The sequence below is a fragment of the Haliotis rufescens genome, unplaced genomic scaffold (genome assembly GCF_023055435.1).
Source record: "Haliotis rufescens isolate VD_foot unplaced genomic scaffold, xgHalRufe1.0.p SCAF_13, whole genome shotgun sequence".
Lineage (NCBI taxonomy): Eukaryota > Metazoa > Mollusca > Gastropoda > Lepetellida > Haliotidae > Haliotis > Haliotis rufescens.
Window position 1 is genome coordinate 38,347,953 of NW_025963813.1, and position 21,583 is coordinate 38,369,535.

Here is a 21,583-nt window from a genome sequence, read left to right on the forward strand (position 1 = left end):
TATTTCCATTGTCACCTTGGTATTTTGACGTCATAGTTCTCCTAAATGTTATGACGTCACGTAACTATATGTTACAACTTCATGTCCGTTATTCAGTTATGGCCTGATGAGACTCATACGTGGTACGAGTTGAAAGCGCTAGCTAGTTAAAACTGTGTTCAATCTTACTCCACTTATTCAATTATTACTTTATTGTGCCTGAGAGTTAGAACTTTACTGTGTTATATATATATAACGCTACAGTTGCACAATCAAAGCCTACTTTTTTTGCGACAAAATTCCAGACCCCCTACAACCCCACCAACACACCTACTCCCTCCCCCACTAGGCCCTACCACAATATCGGTCCCTTATTCACTTTATGCAAATTGATCTTGTTCACATCTGTCGAAACTGTACCATCACCATTCAACGACAAGGCATGCATCTGTTTGGTTCCTAAATTTCGAAAGTGCACGAGTTGTACTTAAAGTTATGTAATGCGTTCCCTTTTAAAAACCGCGACAGATTAGACAGTGTTGACGAAAGCCAAACATGATGTTTCACAAGCCAATCCTTGAAGCCGAGGGGCAGAGAATCAGATGATGAGTCATGTGCTGCACAGGAATATAACTGCAACGGAGATACCGAAACAGGCACACACGAACCCGATCATGACATGAAAGCATGAAAGTTGCTGAATACTCGTGTCAAAATTTCGTTATCTGTTGTCACGGCTTGGCAACACCTGGTCTCTTCCAACACCGCAGCTGACCTCCACACGTTGAGTAGTATTTAGCTTTGAAACAGTGATAAGCGACATTATGCTTCTACATGGTGTGACAGTCAGAATGTTCCGAGATGTAACCATGTTGTGGTTGTTAGGGTTGGCTTGGATACAACCGTTTACTGTGTCCATGCACACAGAACATATCACGGTAAAAGTGGACCACGTCTTACAGGAAATTGATGATATGTTTGTTGGTGTCACCATTGACAGCAGTCAACTGAGATCCAATCTGATGACTCCAAATATCAGGTATACATCATAACATTTGTATAACTATGTGATTTGTTTGCAACGTAAATTGTTTTTTTCGGATAAGTGAAAAAAATCCTTGTCAGGAAACGAATAGATCAAATATATGTATTTTCAGATTTTGGTTGGTTGGTTTTTTGTTTAACGCCACACTCAGCAATATTCCAGCTGTATTGCGGCGTTCTGTAAATAATCCAGTCTGGACCAGACAGTCCATTGATTAATATCATGAGCATCGATCCATGCAATTGGGATTGATGACATGCATCAACCAAGTCAGCGAATCTTACCACCCGATCCCGTTAGCCGCCTTATACGACAAGCATAGTCACGTTTTACGGCAAGAATCTTCTATTCTACCCCGGAATCTTCACCGGTCCAGAGTCAGCAGAATCTGTCAACTAATATTTCGTGAATTCAGTTTCGTCACTGATTTATGTTGTGTCTAGCTTATCCTGACAACCGAATGATTGACAGAAATCACTTCCAATTATCACCTCTACCTTCACTGAAGACTTCGCTTACTTACAGTCTGTCGTCTCATAAGCGTGTCAGAAACATATGATTGTGGTTTCGTTTTCAAGATTCGCCAAGATAATGTTGCTGGGTTTGTTAGCATCATACCCCTGTTCGCTTATTCACCAAAGTGGTCAACTTGCATGACCTCGGGCTTTCCTCGCACATCAAGCTGACAGTCCGTATTACCACCTGAATGCTCTTCAAAGTGGCGTAAACGCGACTCACATACTATCGCTTCAAGCGAATGGTAATGTAATGTAACGTGACGACATAAGAAAATGGGGGACATGAAGCCGAATGAGTCAAGGGCATTATCAAGGGAATGATGATATTATACACTGGAGAATGCATTTTCAGCTTCTAGTTTCATATCCAAGATGTTACGGGTGGTATTATCTGCTAGATGAATAAAGTTTATTGAAGATGGTTATAGCAGTCTCATATATGAATGTAAGAATATATAAAAGAACCTTTTATAACAGGTTGCCCAAACTGGTGACTCTTGGAAAAGCCTTAGCGCCAGGGTATGTGCGAGTTGGAGGAACATCAGGGGATCGCATGGTGTTTGACCCGAATTACCACATAGACCCTTCGCAGCAGTTTCATCTCCAAGGTGATAGCAGTATATTATACGATTCTTATATCTCCCTTGGTGTAATTGTCACCAAACGGTAAACCTAATTAAATAGACCTGGCTAAACAATACAAAACATTCCACGTCTAAAAATAATTTATTCTTTTGGAATAACCTTTTTGGTATGATCACTCTGAGAAATTTCAGCTGCACATTTTTTCTGTTCTACTGATTGCCCAAGAAGAGTTCTTTGAGTAGCACCGGTTATATCGTACCTGTAGGGGTAAATGCTTTGGTTATTTGTTTCATGGTACAGTTATACATTATTCACCCTTGAATCTCGTAACCCCTTCTGCCGGGCATTACTACTGACGCTCACATGTGTTTAAAGAACCTTACTTCTTTCTGAGATCCGTTAGTCCCAGACATTCCGTAATCCGGGCGATTAACGGGGAAAGCTACCTGAATACACGGGTTGCCACTGAGTCTTCTGAACCAGCGACTGACGATGCTGGATAATTTGGATCAATGCGTGTCTTCACACCCTACCTCCATTGGATGTGGCTCATAATATCAATTATTTCTTTATTTACAAACCTTCGTCCATAAGTAGCTATTCAATATGTTTATACCTTTGTGGTTTGAGAAAGTACTAAACATATTAAAACTGAACTAAAACCGACCAATTGAAACATATTTTCAGCTAACACCTGGGATGCACTCAACGCGTTTGTTCACAATACGGGGCTGAAACTGGTGATTGGCCTCAACCTGCTGCTGCGTGATGGAGCAAAGTGGAACTCATCAGATGCCAAGGAGTTGCTAAAATATTCCTCTGACAAAGGGTATCCATTTGCAGGGATTGAACTGGGAAATGGTAAGTTTGAAGGCATGTAGACGTCGCATCAACCAGACATAGACGACATATCTTTGGGCATTTTAAGTAGAAGAGGTCCCAACAATCTCTACTTGTGTTTATGAGACGATATATGGCCATGCTGGATAATTTGGATCAATGCGTGTCTTCACACCCTACCTCCATTGGATGTGGCTCATAATATCAATTATTACCTACAGGATCATAAATAACCGAGTTAATAAACATCGTATGTGCACTAGTTCAAATATCACTTCTCGCACACCAGTGTATTGTTTCCGTCATCTAAAAGGCATTGTTGACGTCATTAGAATCTCATTGTGACGTAAGGTGGGATTAACGTCACACTAGAAATGCCAACATAGCCGAAAATGGCTGACACATGTTGGTGTGATAGGACAGCAGTGGTGATCAGTGTATTTGTCTAAAAAGGACCCAAAAGGATAAAGAAATAGTGGGTAATAAATTTAAATTCTTACACTCATATGTGTCATACTGACTTTACAAAACTCGTGTAAGAATTCATGTATTACCCTCGCTCTCGCTCAGAAATTCGTGATTCGAATTCTTGAAATCAGTATGACGCAAATGTTCGTATAATAATCTCTATTTATTAGTTTCCATAATCCAGATGTCATTGTATCCAGCCCACGGTTACATAACAAACAAGACATATAATTACGGCATTATAAGTTTCGTACGTTGACCGTCACTGGACTCACAAAACTATGGTGTCATTCCTCTTAATACATGAATAACTATATGGTACTTTTGCGATCTGTATATGCAGTATGAGGTATATACATCACTTCAGAAAAAAATAACCCGTTTTTACATTCATTATGTTTTTTCTTCATATGTGAAACATTTACCGAGCTTGATTCTCATGTGTATGTAGATATTTTTTGTTATCATGCATGCCATATGTATTATCATTTTACGTATGTTTCATAAAGAACCGAACTTGTATTACCGACATCGGAATACTACTGTCAGTGACGCTCAGCTGGGGCGCGACTTCATGGAACTAAAACAAGTTCTACAAGGAACGGTCTATAAATCCAGTCTCATCATTGGACCTGATATCGCCGATTATAACGACACGTTTATAAAAAAGTATGGATAATAAACATCGTTTACCCTATGTAGCAGGGAAAAAATAAGCTGTCTGGATTTTCTGATTGAAATTGAACCGAATCTATGCTTACTTTGTGCTGCTGTTATTATTTCAAAATCTTAAATGAAGCATCGATTCCAGAACTAAAACGGGGCATGGGTGGCTCAGTCGCCTAAGACGCCACGATATGTTGTACAGTGTGGCTTCATGTATAATTATGATGTTCAAATTCCGGCTTCCGGTATAATTATGATGTTAAAATCCCATGTTCGCCTTGATTACCTTTCAAATTCTGAAAGCACCATACCTTTTCTCGAAGGATTCATTGGAGTCACTTCAGTCCAAGAAGCTAACATGGTAATGCACAAGTGATGCCCTGGTTCATTATAGTTATCTTCGATGAACATTTGGCCAATGTGACTTTGCATTTCCAGCTTCCTGTCTCACGGTGGAGCTAGTGTCATAAACGTCTTGACCTTCCATCAGTGAGTACCTTCCTTCAAGGCATGGGCTACCATACAGTTTTCATACCACGTGGGACACTTAAGGGTCGTTGATTACAGTCTAAAGAGTCTTCAAAAACACCGACACGTTGAACTATTAGGTAGAAGTAGCAATAGGATAGTAGTGGCTGTACACCGTGTGGGGGTTTATGCAGAATTAGATTAAATAGATAACTGTTCACTGTGTCGAGCTTCGAGGTCAGCCATTTGTTCTTGACTATTTTGACCTCAGATTTTCCCAGCAAAATTCGTTCACTAGACAAGCTGGATTGTCTGAAAAATAATGTAAATACTTTTTGGGGCTCTGTTCTAAAATAAAAGCAACACATCCCTTTTCCTAATCATAAGAAATCCCTGCTAAATGCAGAGTCCGTTTCATTTACGATTGCTAGTATATCTTACTATATCTTTGAAATCTTCGAGGTATGAGCATGCCTAGATGTACCTCAGATGTTGTGAAATGTAGACAGCAAATGACAACAAACATTTGTCGTAAAGAGAACAAATCTTTGAAATCTTCGTAGAAAGTGGCTGCACAACTGTACATCTAAAGATGTGAAATATATAGACAGCAAATGCTTTAATATTGCTCGAAGGTAATCGGTAAGTTGGCCATAAGTGATGGACAACATATCATCGATGTAGAAGAAGCATAGTTTGTAACTTCTTTGCTAAACTGCCTATGTTGTGATGTTGATTATCTGAATAAGGTAACAGATCAGCATAGAAAAGGGCGCAATTGATATACATGCGGTGGCCTACTTTTTCACATAGATGCTATCTATGCTATCCAGCATGTCAAATATTGTTTCTTCGGTAAATTGTAGATGACACGTGCTTTAACTTGTGACAAATTGTCTTGAACCGTTGAAGGTAGAGATGTATATATAACTATATATGTGGTCACCACATTGAGAGACAAAATGCTCATGGGTCAAGAAATGATGTTTTCTTTGCGTTTGTCGTTTCCCCATCCACATTAATTACTTTCATTTCATTAGAAATAATATCAAATAAGTGGACCAAAAACAGAAACGAACACTTTGTATAACAGGATGTCATCCTTTTTTGTACACGTGGTTTAAAATCCCTGTACAAATAGCTTACTCTTTTCAGATATTACTTTAATGGACGCACCGCCAAGCTGGAAGACTTTTCTAAGTATTCTATAATGAATCGTCTTACATCTACCCTACACTCAGTGATGAATACAGTCCGAAGTCATCATGGTCTGGTGGCGTGGCTAGGGGAGACATCGTCCGGTTATGGGGGTGGCACTCCTGGCATTGCTGACAGATATGTGGCAGGCAACCTGTGAGGATGTCTACGTTTCAGTGTCCAAATGAATTTGTGCTAAAGTTGAAAGTGTTCTAAATAGGTTTCTTTACTTTAAATACAACATAACAATTTCAGCCAGTGCATTAACTGGGATGCCAGCATGCGTTGATGTAAATGCAAGTTGCCTCTTCGTGCTGGTTAGAGGGTGCTGATTGCTGTTTATGGTCAATTGAAGCTGGTTAAAACTAGAAACAATTGTTATTCCTTTCGCTCTGAAAATGTCTAATGTTGAAGCTCGTGTGTCCTTAAAAATGATCTTTAGATCAATGGGACCAGTGAAAAATTTGCCTTTTTTGTTTTGTCTTGAAACAAGTCATATCGCAATTTCAGGTGGCTTGATAAACTTGGTGTATCAGCAAAATATGGCCTAAAAGGGGTTATACGTCAAGAAATCTTTGGTGGAAATTATGCACTCATTGACGACAACGGTGATCCTAATCCTGTGCGTGAACGTCTGTCATCTCAAATTTTTAACAATGTCATTTTGTTGAATGTCTGTTTGATCTTAGATATTGTCTCTGTGTTCATGCATATATTCATTGTCTGTTGTCTGTTTTCAAATGTGACACAATAGACTGAGGCCCAGCATTTTGCTGTACAGAGTTGTGTTTCTTAGGCTTACCAGAAACCATTGATCCTAGATTCGAAGCCTTAGTTCATCCTGATTTCGTTTCAAGATTTGTTAGCACGATGCCCGTGCTCATGTGTTTTACCAAAATTGACCTGCATCATTTTATATTTTCAGCCAAATCAATATTATTGACATATCGTATGTGTAAGGAGCGTTAAACTGAACTCATTCATACATGTATTTTCCTTTGTGGGAATTCCAAGTCATTATAAGTCACTTGTTCCACCTGCACTGCATGTTAGGTGGCCAGGCTCAGTAACTTGTCTTATACAAACTCCCATTCCGACTATCCTACCATCAACCATCAGTTTGCACATCCAGACACATTTTACTGCTTACACTGACACAAAATAACATAAACACCAACAGTGTTTTTCTCATATGGACACACATCACAACGTCTTTTGGCAGGACTACTGGTTGACGCTTCTTTACAAAAGACTTGTTGGCAACAAAATATTTGATGTTCCGTCTTCATCTAACAACCTCCGACTGTATGCCCACTGTACAAAGCTGAACAAGTGAGTGGTTTCAGCATGTTTAATTCACAACCTGTCTGTACAAACATATACGTTGTCCAGCTTGCAGACTATGGACAAATACGAAGTGTAGACCTTGGATAGAGGTGGCAGGAACATACCGTCCCTTTTAAAGGACATCACATTAGAAATTGTCTAACAACCAGAATTAATACAAAGCCAATGTAACCACAACAACTGTATGTAAACAAATCCCACACGTTTAAAACTTTAATGTGCAGAATACTGTAATGATCTATATTGGTATAATAATGTGTTTATTTGACAACCCTGTCCCCGACAGGTTAGCTCAATATGGTAACGGTGAGTGTGAACAGAGCAAATGAAAAGTGACAAGATGTGACGTTACATCAACCATTACCAAACATGGAAATGTCTTGGTTAAAGCGTTCGTTCGTCACGCCAAAGACCCGGGTTCGATTACCCGTATGGCTTAAATGTGTGAAGTCCATTTCTGCTATCCACCACCGTCCTATTGATGGAATATTGCTAAAAGGGGTGTAAACCTATACTCACTCACTCACTTCTTCAATGACAAGCATGCTTTTAATGAAAGACGGCGACTAGTCGTGTCAAATCAAATGGCTAGATTTCGAGTGATTTTTCTCTTGCATTCACTTTTACTGTTATCATATCTTTTGTTTATGTTCCAGCGTGTACCACTACAAGCCTGGCAGTATCACAGTGTATGGTCTTAACTTGCATGGAGACCACATAACCCTAGCCATATCAGAGGCGCACGGCAAAAACGTGGACATATTCTGGCTGACTCCTGAGGGAGGAGACTTGAAGTCAAAGTTTGTATATAATATGTTTCCTCTCAACCATTCAGTATAAGGATTTTGTCTTTGGTTCTTCAAGTTTCACAAGGCCATAGGTCAGTTCTTATATAACTGGTTCCTTGGCATTGTCGTCAAATGCAGCGGATAATGGTGAGACTTATGTTGTCTCTGAAGCAGCAGATATAACAGAAGAGGGTAAGCATTTGATGATTTTGCTGCATTCAATCTGAACCAGACACGCGAACGGTATATGAGCAATGGTCCGAAATGACAGGTGGAAAACACACCTTGGCAAACACGACTAACTCCTAATCTATGCTAAGTAACTTAAGACGAACTTGAACTTACAAACTTGTGCACATATTCAATAGTGGCAGTACAAGTTAGACAACGGTTGTTAGGTCAACGGGTGATCAATACTTTACCTGCATACCAAAATAAACTTTGCCACATCTTTTTTTCAGAAAAGTAGAGGTCAATGGCAAAACACTGGAACTTGTCAACAACCAAATACCACACATTATGCCAAAATCTTTGGGAACTGGGACGATTGTAGTACCTCCGCACTCCTTTGGGTTCATCGTCATTCAAGACGCCAACATAGCGGCATGCAAATCACAAAGCCATGGCCCCATTATCGGATAATTGAACAAGTGTCCTGTAAGGATAAAAGCAGTAATAAATTGTTCACCAAAACGTTATGTTTGTTGCTTATAAATTGATAGTTAGTGTACCTGAACCTTCTGTTGGACGTGCGTTGACATACAATGGACAATGAAATATGAAAAACAAACACTCTGAAAACATTTAACTGATATTTAGACAAACAGCGTGTTTCAAAAATGGTTTGCGTGATGCAAATAACCAAGAGGAATATGTTAAGACGTTCTGTTAACCCACATCTTCAGAATGCCATTCGACAGAAAACACACTTGGGTGACACACCAGGATCTTTTATCTGACGAACGAACTGACATACCAAGAATCATCGGTGCGTAACTAGGATTTTAAAACTCATGCTCAATAGGCGAGTCTCGATGCACCTACTGTACACATCGAAGTTAGAACAGCCCACAATGGGGAATCAGAATACCAGTCATGGCCAGAATCCCAAGTACATCATGTGTTTAATTTAAGAAGCACTATCAAAAGATGACATCGAGTGATGATACGAGGTATTCGTGAAAAGGTGAGCGTGTCCTGCCCTACCAGAGTCAAGCACATGTGAAGGCAAGGGTTGCGTGTAAATACAAAAGACAAAATAATTTCCATAACCATTAGAAATCAGCTATTAGCAGAGTTCATTATACGTTCCCGACAACATCATGAACATATGTTTATGAAATAAAAAATGAAATATCAAATGGTGGTTATACCAAGTATTCACGAAACAGTCATCGTATCCTGTGCAACATGTCGCACTATCACAAACACGTGCAAAGGCAAGTAAATTGTTCTCCAGAAAGACAATGGAACACACGGTACAAGTCAAATAGGGTAATTGCATCAGTCATCATGCCTCACATTTGGACATATCTGCATGTCGTATCCTCTGTCTATAGATGTTAATGACGAGGAAATCCATGGGAAATGTGGGAGGAAAGCCAAAAGTGATGCAGGTGTCAGACTTTTACCACTTGGGTGAAACCCACGAGCACGGGTGCTGACAAACCTAGAGACATAATCTGGGCGAACCGGGATTCGAACTCACAATTTCTGGCGTGTTCAAGGGACACAACTCTTTCTCAGCGAATCGCGGTGCCTCAGACGACTGGGCCACCTTTGCCCCCTACAATCGTGATGAACTTGACATGACACCACTTGTCTTGCAATACCAGAAACGTTTGCACGTGTCAGTAGTTCAGTCAGTGTCACTTTCTCACCACTTGGGCAAAAATGAATTAAAATGGAACAAATACATTATTAACACTTGTCAGTTGTGAAAAGTACAACACGAAAGGATATATGTGCTGTATAACCATAATTCTTGTTAACATGTGCCACAGTTGCTTACAATATGATCGTTTTCGAGGTGTTTCCACCCTTTTAAAAACCTTCTAAATAACCATATGTATTACTTGCGACATTTTGATTCACCAATTAAAACACACACCTTACATCATTCTATTGTTTAAACGCGCCTTTTTTCCGGAATGGACAGTTAGTTGTCAATTACTCATTATTTTGAACAAATATTTCAAACAGTAATCTACGCTTCGAATACACGGGACTATTATATTTTTTGACACTCGAATGAAATTTCAAATTTTGTCGGAAAGAATGTTGCCAGCGGGGCTCGAACCCACATCGTATAATATGATGACGTGTTATATGCGACGGCGACATATGACCGCGAATTGTGAATGTAAATACTGAATGGTTTCAAATATGTGTGTAAGCCTTAAAATGTGAGGTGAGGTAATATGTGGGCTAGAGGTCTTTCGCCTGTGTGTGTGTGTGTGTGTGTGTGTGTGTGTGTATGTGCGTGTGTGCGTGTGCGTGCGTGCGTGTGTGTTGTGTATGATGGTTTTATTGACACGAGTATGCGTGAAGAGTCTACTTTCTCGTGGTTTGGAATCCACGAAGTTATGATATTTGGTGTTGTGGTCATGGTTTCACTTAATTATTAAGTATCTACATGCTATGTCAGTTTCATCAGATATTTGCTGTGTTAAATAGCGGTGTTACTCCTCACTCAGCAGCTCACACGCTACTTGCAATATCTTATACTGTGTGGGGCGATGGCCTAAATCTATGTTGATTAAAGAGAAGAAGGGTGATGATGTTGATGAGGAGGGTGAAGATGATGATGATGATGACGAGGATGAGGATTAGGATGATGATGATGATGGTGATGAGAAGGGTGATGATGATGAGGAGGAATGGATGATGATGAGGAGTGTGATGATGATGAGAAGGAGGGTGATGATGATGACGAGGAGGATGAGGATGAGGATGAGAAGGGTGATGATGAGGAGGAGGAAAGGATGATGAGGAGGAGGGTGATGATGATGATGAGGAGGAGTAGGAAGAGGATGATGATGAGGAGGAAGAGGAGGAAGATGAGGTGGAAGAGGAGGGGATGATGGTGATGATGAGGAGGAAGAGGAGGGTGATGATGATGATGATGATGATGATGAGGAGGAGGAGGAGGGTGATGATGATGAGGAGGAGGAGGAGGAGGAGGGGGAGAGCTTGGTGATGATGATGAAGAGGAAGGTGATCATGATGAGGTAATCGAACCCCGGACCTTCCGCTCACCGGGCGGATGCTCTACCATAAGACCACGGAGGCGGTCAGGAGGAGGAAAAGGATAATGATAAAGATGATGAAGATGATGATGATGATGAAGAGGAGGAGGGTAATGATGATGATGATGATTATGATGATGATAATGACGATGAGGGGGAGGGTGATGATGATGATGATGATGATGAATGATGACGAGGAGAATGGGGGAAATGATGATGATGAGAAGGAGGAAGAGTAGGAAGAGGATAACAACGCCCATCAAGATTGTTTTATATAAAAAATATGATTTATTTGTAATATATTGCAATATAACTTAACTGAAACAATACTAGATGTCTATAATATTACGAATAACTGGTACAAGAACAGATAAATCTAACCTAATGAATAAAATCTAATGTTCTTACCATTCCGTATTTCCGCTGTCGTTGTTTCCTCCCTGGACGCTGGCCTCGCCACACATGTACTCAATGCAATACAACATAGACATTCGTATATTATACATTGAGAGCCTCCGAAGCAAAGCAATTCAATTGATACAGCTGCACAAATGGCTTGAAAACGTGGACATACTGATCAGTGCCCTGAACACCTGGTCATTGTTAGTGCTCAAGGATTTTTGCGAGTTTGCCTATGCATTTGTCGCCCCATTCGAGCGGATTATTTGCATGATAGTCCACGAGCGTGACTGCCACTTGGCGTTTTGATACGCATGGTAGTAGAAAAGGAACAAAATTGGTCCATATCTGATATAAAGTGCATGATATGTGTGCCTTAGCATTGAGAGCCCCAGCACATTGATAACTATTTGGATGAATCGTTACATGTCTCCACAACGCTGAGTGGCAGGAAGGAACATTCTTGCTTACAAGTCTTATATATAGTAAGATCGTGATACAGGCGTTTGTATCATACCAGGAAGTAAAACGTTGACAGTATTGGTTGATACAACAAGCACTGACAAAATTCATAGGAGGCTACGTGAAACCTCAGTTTGTATTTGCCAAGGATAGTTGCCTGAATGGAAACCCAGGGCCCACCCAGTTACAATCGATCTTAGGCGGCTACCGTTGACTTTATAATCACCATACAATTGTCCTATTTCACTTGCACAAACCGATCTAAGCTAAGATTGAAATCTTCAACGGTTGATGTACGAATATCTTAAACTCGACTCCTGTGTACAGTTGTCTGCAAACGGGCATAGCTTGCTGCGCATACAATAAGTGGAACCGGTAACGACACACAACATGTACCTCCCAACATCGCACCTTGCGCAGTTTTAAGAAAGGTCCCAATTATTTAAAGGAAACGATAACTAGAATGATGGCATACATTCTTGTCGGCATTAATACTGTCGTGATTTAGGAATTATTTCCTATTGCAACTTGATAATTACCTACTCGTGTTTTTTATTAAAAGTATTGAAATACGAATAAATACCTTTATTCAGTGACACAATTGTTATGAAATAAAAATAAATAATAACGAAAATATTTCCGAATAACATAACACGTTAATACATGATGGTCATCTATTTGGGGGAGCTTTTCGTAAAACCCCTAAATATATCCTTCATGTTTTCGGTTCGTTGTCATAACAAAGGATCTTATGAGTACTTTAGAGTTGCTATATATATATATGAATATGTGTGTATATATATATATATATATATATATATATATATATATATATATATATATATATATATATATATATCAAAGCTACAGTTGCACGATCAAATCAATTTTTTGCAACAAAATTCCATCAGATATTTCATCAATGAAAGCATTTTCCTTTTTGCGACAAACTTCCACAACCCCTCCATCCCCACCCACACATCCACTCCGTCCCACACTCTCAGCCCTACCAGAATATCGGTCCCTTATTCACTTTGTGAAATTTAATCTGGTTCACAGTTGTCTTAAGTGTATCATCACCATTTAACGACAACGCATGCATCTGTTTATCTCCTAAATGTTAAAAGGCACGAGTTGAACTTTAACGTTATGTAATGAGTTACCTTTTTAAAATCCTGACAGATTAGTGTTTACGAAAGCCAAACATGATGTGTCACAAGCCAATCCTTGAAGCTGAAGGGCAGAGAAGCAGATGATGAGTCATGTGCTGCACAGGAATATAACTGCAACGTAGTGCCGAAATAGGCACACACGAACCCGATCATGACATGAAAGCATGAAAATTGCTGAATACTCGTGTCAAAATTTCGTTATCTGTTGTCACGGCTTGGCAGCACCTGGTCTCTTCCAACACCGCAGCTGACCTCTACACGTTGAGTAGTATTTAGCTTCGAAACAGTGATAAGCAATATTATGCTTCTACATGGAGTGACAGTCAGAATGTTCCGAGATGTAACCATTCTGTGGTTGTTAGGATTGGCTTGGATACAACCGTTCACTGTGTCCATGCACACAGAACATATCACGGTAAAGGTCGACCACGTCCTGCAGGAAATTGATGATATGTTTGTTGGTGTCACCATGGGAAGCGGTCAAATGAAATCCAATCTGACGACCCCAAATATCAGGTATACATCATAACATTTGTATAACTATGTGATTTGTTTGCAACGAAAATTGATTTTTTCGGATTAGTGAAACACATCCTTGTCGGGAAAGGAATAGACCAAATATGTGTATTTTCAGAGTCAGCAGATTTTGGTTGGTTGGTTTGTTGTTTAACGCCGCACTCAGTAATATTCCAGCTATATGACGGCGGTCTGTAAATAATCCAGTCTGGACCAGACAATCAAGAGATTAATATCATGAGCATCGATCCACACAATTGGGATTGATGACATGCTTCAACCAAGTCGGCGAGCCTTACCACCCGATCCCGTTAGTCGCCTTTTACGACAAGCATAGTCACCTTTTACGGCAAGCAAGAGTTGCTTAAGACCTATTCTACCCCGGAATCTTCAGGGGTCAAGAGTCAGCAGAAGCCGTCAACTAATGTTTCGTGAATTCAGTTTTGTCACTGATGTATGTTGTGTCTAGCTTATCCATGACAACCGAATGATTGACAGAAATCACTTACAATTATCACCTCTACCTTCACTGAAGACTTCGCTTACTTACAGTCTGTCGTCTTTGAACCGTGTCAGAAACATATGATTATGGTTTTGGTTCCCAGATTGGCCAAGATAATGTTGCCGGGTTTGTTAGCATAATACCCATGATCGCTGATTTCACCAAAGTGGTCAACTTTTAAACCATGCATGACCTCAGGTTTTCCTCGCAAGCTGACAGATCGTATTACCACCTGAATGCTCTTCAAAGTGGTGTAAACGCGACTCCTTCAATCACATACTATCGCTTCAAGCGAATGGTAATGCAATGTAACGTGACGAGATAGGAAAGTGGGGGACACAAAGCCGAAAAAGGCAAGGGCATTATCAAGGGAATGATGATATTACACACTGGATAATGCATCTTCAGCTTCTAGTTCCATATCCAAGATGTTACGGGTGGTATTATCTGCTAGATGAATAGAGTTTGTGGAAGATGCTTATAGCAGTCTCATATATGAATGTAAGTATATATAAAAGAACCTTTTATAACAGGTCGCCCAAACTGGTGACTCTCGGAAAAGCCTTAGCGCCAGGGTATATGCGAGTTGGAGGAACATCAGGGGATCGCTTGGTGTTTGATCCGAATCGCCACCTAGACACTTCGCTGCAGTATCATCTCCAAGGTGATAGCAGTATATTATACGATTCTTATATCTCCCTTGGTGTTTTTGTCACCAGAAGGAAAACCTAAATAAAAAGACCTGGTTAAACAATACAAAACATTCCATGTCTAATTTTTTTTAATTCTTTTGAAATAACCTTTTTGGTATGATCACTGTTTCTGTTCTACTGATTGCCCAAGAAGAGTTCTTTGGGTAGTACCGGTTATATCGTACCTGTAGGGGTAAATGATTTGGTTATTTGTTTCATGGTACAGTTATACATTATTCACCCATGCCCCTTGAATCTCGTAATCCCATCTGCCGGGCATTACTACTGACGCTCACATGTGTGTAAAGAACCTTACTTCTTTCTGAGATTCATTAGTCCCAGACATTCCGTAATCCGAGCGATTAACGGGGAATGGTACCTTCATACACTTCTAATGAACCAATGTCTGACGGATTTCTATATTTACAAACCTTCGTCCATAAGTAGCTATTCAATATGTTTACTAAGCATATAAAAACTGAACCAAAACCGATCAATTGAAACATATTTTCAGCTGACACCTGGGATGCATTCAACGCGTTTATTCACAATACGGGGCTGAAACTGGTGATTGGCCTCAACCTGCTGCTGCGTGATGGAACAAAGTGGAACCCATCAGATGCTAAGCAGTTGCTAAAATATTCCTCTGACAAAGGGTATCCTCTTGCAGGGATTGAACTGGGAAATGGTAGGTTTGAAAGCATGTAGACGTCGCATCAACCAGAAATAGATGACATATCTTTGGGCATTCTGAGTAGAAGACGTCCCAACAATCTGCACTTGTGTTTATGAGGCGATCTATGGCCATGCTGGACAATTTTGATCAATGCGTGTCTTCACACCCTACCTCCATGGGATGTGGCTCATAATATCAATTATTACATACAGGATCATAAATAACCGAGTTAATAAAAATCGTATGTGCACTAGTTCAAAAACCACTTCTCGCACACCAGTGTATTGTTTCCGTCATCCAAAAGGCATTGTTGACGTCATTCGAATCTCATTGTGACGTAAGGTGGGATTAACGTCACACCAGAAATGACAACATAGCCGAAAATGGCTGACACATGTTGGTGTTCTAGAACAGCAGTGGTGATCAGTGCGTTTGTCTAAAGAGGAGCCCAAAAGGATAAAGAAATAGTGGGTAATAAATATAAATTATTACACTCATATGTGTCATACTGACTATACGAAACACGTGTAAGAATTCATGTATTACCCTAGCTCTCGCTCGGAAATTCGTGATTCGAATTCGTGAAATCAGTATGACGCAAATGTTCGTATAATAATCTCTATTTATTAGTTTCCATAATCCAGATGTCATTGTATCCAGCCCACGGTTACATAACAAACAAGACATATAATTACGGCATTATATGTTTCGTACGTTGACCGTCACTGGACTCATAAAACTATGGTGTCATTCCTCTTAATACATGAATAACTATAAGGTATTTTTGTGATCTGTATATGCAGTATGAGGTACACGTGACTTTAGAAAAAAATAATCCATTCTTACATTCATTATGTTTTTATTCATATGTGAAACATTTACCGAACTTGATACTCGTGTGTATGTAGATATTTGTTTGTTATGATGCTTGACATATGTCTATCATTTTACGTATGTTTCATGAAGAACCGAACTTGTATTACCGACGTAATGCTACTATCAGTGAGGCTCAGCTGGGTCGCGACTTCATGGAACTGAAGCAAGTTCTGCAAGGAACGGTCTATAAATCCAGTCTCATCATTGGACCTGATACCGCCGGTTATAAAGACACGTTCATTAAAAAGTATGCATAATAAACATGGTATACCCTATGCAGCAGGGAAAGAATAAGTTGTCTGGATTTTCTGATTGAAATTGAAAATCTTAAACGAAGCATCGATTCCAGAACCTAAAAGGGGCATGGGTGGCCCAGTCGCCGAAGTCGCCACGATATTGTGTACAGTGTGGCTTCCTGTATAGTTATGATGTTCAAATCCCATATTTGCCTTGATTATCTTTCAAGTTTTGAAAGCAGCATACCTTTTTCTTGAAGGATTCATCTGAGTCACTTCAGTCCAAGAAGCTGACATGGTAATGCACAAGTGATGCCCTGGTTCATTATAGTTACCTTCGATGAACATTTGTCCAATGTCACTTTGCATTTCCAGCTTCCTGTCTCACGGTGGAGCTAGTGTCATAAACGTCTTGACCTTCCATCAGTGAGTACCTTCCTTCAAGGCATGGGCTACCATACAGTTTTTATGCCACGTGTTACACAAAAGGGTCGTTGATTACAGTCTAAAGAGTCTTCAAAAACACCGACACGTTGAAATATTAGGTAGAAGTAGCAATAGGACCGTAGTGACTGTACACCATGTGGGTGTATATGCAGAATTAGATTTAATAGATAACTGTTCACTGTGTTGATTTTCGAGGTCAACCATTTGTTCTTGACCATTGTCAGAAAATACTGCAATTACTACTATTTTGACCTCAGATTTTCCCAGCAAAATTCGTTCACTGGACAGGCTGGATTGTCTGAAAAATAATGTAAATACTTTTTGGGGCTCTGTTCTAAAATAAAAGCAAAACATCCCTTTTCCTAATCATAAGAAATCTCTGTTAATGCAGAGTCCGTCTCATTTACGTTTGCTACTATATCAAAAGCATGTGTTTAGAAATCACTGCCAAACAGTAATGTGAGCATATCCTGCCCCATTGATGGCACCTGTCACAACCACATGCAGAGGCAAACCAATGTTCATGTTCTTTACCATATGGTACAACTCAATGCAGGTAATTGTATCAGCCATTATTTTGGTCACTTTCCATCACATTTGAATTCCACATGTTTGCCATAAACCTTTACGAAATGTTTACTGAAGCCTTTAATATGTAACCCTTATTAAAGTCTTTGAAATCTTCGAAGTATGAACATGCCTGGCTGTACCTCAGATGTTGTGTAATGAAGACAGCAAATGGCATCAAACATTTGTCGCATGGAAAACAAATCTTTGAAATCTTTGTAGAAAGTGGCTGCATGACTGTATATCTAAAGATATGAAATATATAGACAGCAAATGCTTTAATATTGCACGAAGGTAATCGGTAAGTTGGCCATAAGTGATGGACAACATATCATCGATGTACAAGAAGCATAGGTTTTTAACTTCTTGGTTTAATTGCCTATGTTGTGATGTTGATGATCTCAATAAGGTAACAGATCAGCATAGAAAAGAGCGCAGTTGATATACATGCGGTTGCCTACTTTTTCACATAGATGCTATCTATGCTATCCAGCATGTCAAATATTGTTTCTTCGGGAAATTCTAGATGACACGTGCTTTAACTTGTGACAAATTGTCTTGAACCGTTCAAGGTAGAGATGTATATATAACTATATATGTGGTCACCACATTTAGAGACAAAATGCACATGGGTCAAGAAATGATTTTTTTCTTTGCGTTTGTCGTTTCCAATTCCACATTAATTACTTTCATTTCATAGGAAATAATATCAAATAAGTGGACCAAATACTGAAACGAACACTTTGTATAGCTGGATGTCATCCTTTTTTGTACACGTGGCTTTAAAAATCCCTGTACAAATAGCTTACTCTTTTCAGATATTACTTTAATGGACGCACCGCCAAGCTGGAAGACTTTTCTAAGTATTCTATAATGAATCGCCTTACATCTACCCTACACTCAGTGATGAATACAGTCCGAAGTCATCATGGTCTGGTGGCGTGGCTAGGGGAGACATCGTCCGGTTATGGGGGTGGCACTCCTGGCATTGCTGACAGATATGTGGCAGGCAACCTGTGAGGATGTCTACGTTTCAGTGTCCAAATGAATTTGTTCTAAAGTTGAAAGTGTTCTGAATTCGTTTCTTTACTTTAAATACAACATAACAATTTCAGCCAGAGCATCAACTGGGAATGCCAGCATGCGTTGATATAAATGCAAGTTGCTTCTTCGTGTTGGTTAGAGGGTGATGATTGCTGTTTATGGTCAATTGAAGCTGGTTAAAACTAGAAACAATTGTAATTCCTTTCGCTCTGAAAATGTCTAATGTTGAAGCTCGTGTGTCCTTAAAAATGATCTTTAGATCAATGGGACCAGTGCCTTTTTTGTTTTGCCTTGAAACAAGTTGAGCAATGAGAACGGCTCATGTAATTCATTAATATCATCTGTCATATCGCAATTTCAGGTGGCTTGATAAACTTGGTGTATCAGCAAAATATGGCCTAAAAGGGGTTATGCGTCAGGAAATCTTTGGTGGAAATTATGCACTCATCGACGACAACGGTGATCCTAATCCTGTGCGTGAACGTCTGTCATCTCAAATTTTTAACAATGTCATTTTGTCTAATGTCTGTTTGATCTTAGATGTTGCCTCTGTGTTCATGCATATATTCATTGTCTGTTGTCTGTTTTCAAATGTGACTCAATCGACTGAGGCCCAGCATTTTGCTGTACAGAGAGTTGTGTCCCTTAGGCTTACCAGAAACCATTGATCCTGTCATTATAAATCACCCGTTCCGCCTGCATTGCATATTAGGTGCCCAGGCTCAGTAACATGTCTTATACAAATTCCCATTCCGACTATCCTACCATCAACCATCAGTTTGCACGTCCAGACACATTTTACTGCTTACACCGGCACAAAATAACATGAACACCAACAGTGTCTTTCTCATATGGACACACATCACAACGTCTTTTGGCAGGACTACTGGTTGACGCTTCTTTACAAGAGACTTGTTGGCAACAAAGTATTTGATGTTCCATCCACATCTTCCGACCTCCGACTGTATGCCCACTGTACAAAGCTGAACAAGTGAGTTGTTTCAGCATGTTGAATTCACAACCTGTCTGTACACACATACGTTGTCCACTTTGCAGACTACAAAGTGTAGACCTCGGACAGAGGTGGGAGTCGAACATACCGTCCCTTTTAAAGGACATCACATGAGAAATTGTCTAACAACCAGAATTAATACAATATCAATGTTACCAGAACAATTTTATGTAAACAAATCCAACACGTTTAAAACTTTAATGTGCAGAATACTGTCAGCATGTCACTGAACAGTAATGCTGTCAGTAGAGATGCACATGACGTAACGATCTGAATGTTCCGTACATTTATCCATTGACTTTGTAATGGCTATTTCACTTCAAGTTCGCAAGTTATAATGATCTATATTGGTATAATAATGTGTTTATTTGACAACCCTGTCCCCGACAGGTTAGCTCAATATGGTAACGGTGAGTGTGAACAGAGCAAAGGCAAAGTGACAAGATGCGACGTTACATCAACCATTACCAAACATTGAAACGTCATGGTTAAAGCGTTCGCTCGTCACGCCAAAGACCCGGGTTCGATTACCCGTATGGCTTAAATGTGTGAAGTCCATTTCTGCTATCCACCACCGTCCTATTGATGGAATATTGCTAAAAGGGGTGTAAACCTATACTCACTCACTCACTTCTTCAATGACAAGTATGATTTTAATGAAATACGGCGACTAGTCGTGTCAAATCAAATAGCTAGATTTCGAGAGATTTTTCTCTGCATTCGCTTTTAATGTTATCACATCATCTGTTTATGTTCCAGCGTGTACCACTACAAGCCTGGCAGTATCACTGTGTATGGTCTTAACTTGCATAGAGACCACGTAACCCTAGCCATATCAGAGGCGCACGGCAAAAACGTGGACATATTCTGGCTGACTCCTGAGGGAGGAGACTTGAAGTCAAAGTTTGTATATAATATGTTTCCTCTCAACCATTCAGTATAAGGATTTTGTCTTTCGTTCAAGTTTCACAAGGGCATGGGTCAGTTCTTATGTAACTGGTTTTTTGGCATAGTTGTCAAATGCTGCTGATAATAGTGAGATATTTGTCGTCTCTGAAGCAGCAGATATAACAGAAGATGGTGAGCATTGGATGATTTGCTGCATTCAATCTGAACCAGACACACGAACGGTGTATAACATGAGTAATGGTCCGAAATGTCGGGTGGAAAACGCACCTTGGCAAACACGACTAACTCCAGGACTATATTCAGTAACTGAAGACGAACTTACAAACTTGTACACATATACAATAGTGACAGTAAAGGTGAGACAACGGTTGTTAGGTCAACGGGTCATCAATACTTTACCTGCATACCAAAATAACCTTCACCACATCTTTTGTTTCAGAAAAGTAGAGGTCAATGGCAAAACATTGGAACTTGTGAACAACCAAATACCGCACATTATGCCAAAATCTTTGGGAACTGGGACGATTGTAGTACCTCCACGCTCCTTTGGGTTCATTGTCATTCCCGACGCCAACATAGCGGCATGCCAATCACAAAGCCATGGTCCCATTATCGGATAATTGAACAAGTATCCTGTTAAGATAAAAGCAGTAATAAATTGTTCACCAAAACGTTATGTTTATGGCTTTTAAATTGATGGTGAGTGTACCTGGACCTTCTGTTGGACGTGCGTTGACATACAGTAGACAATAACATCTGAAAACAACCCCTCTAAACACATTTAACTGATATTTAGACATACAGGGTGTATGAAAAATGGTTTGCGTGTTACAAACGTTCTGATAAGAGTTATCCCACATCTACAGAATGCCATTCGACAGAAAACACACTTGGGTGACACACCAGTTTCTTATAACTGACATA

General features: G+C 39.8%; 1 protein-coding gene across 2 annotated transcripts; it reads left to right on the forward strand.

Moving 5' to 3' along the window:
* Positions 1-807: 807 nt before the first annotated feature.
* LOC124116521 (heparanase-like) lies at positions 808-21,330 on the forward strand. Of its 2 annotated transcripts, none has more exons than XM_048394533.1 (10): positions 808-1,018; positions 2,020-2,150; positions 2,815-2,988; positions 3,945-4,104; positions 4,540-4,590; positions 5,725-5,922; positions 6,277-6,388; positions 19,620-19,729; positions 20,510-20,653; positions 21,099-21,330. In XM_048394533.1, exons 1-10 carry the CDS (start codon positions 831-833, stop codon positions 21,277-21,279), a joined length of 1,449 nt encoding a protein of 482 aa, XP_048250490.1. In that variant the 5' UTR covers positions 808-830; the 3' UTR covers positions 21,280-21,330. The 2 variants fall into 2 exon arrangements, with proteins under 2 accessions (XP_048250490.1, XP_048250489.1); XM_048394532.1 differs by lacking the exons at positions 19,620-19,729; positions 20,510-20,653; positions 21,099-21,330 and adding exons at positions 6,989-7,098; positions 7,770-7,913; positions 8,363-8,594 and having other exon boundaries at positions 812-1,018.
* Positions 21,331-21,583: the final 253 nt, after the last annotated feature.

Excerpts from the sequence above, each read along its gene's own strand:
- LOC124116521 (XM_048394533.1), top strand. The coding sequence starts at position 831 with ATGTTCCGAGATGTAACCATGTTGTGGTTGTTAGGGTTGGCTTGGATA. Across the intron at positions 2,151-2,814 it reads GCAGCAGTTTCATCTCCAAG|CTAACACCTGGGATGCACTC; the intron begins GTGATAGCAGTA and ends ACATATTTTCAG. Across the intron at positions 5,923-6,276 it reads AGATATGTGGCAGGCAACCT|GTGGCTTGATAAACTTGGTG; the intron begins GTGAGGATGTCT and ends TCGCAATTTCAG.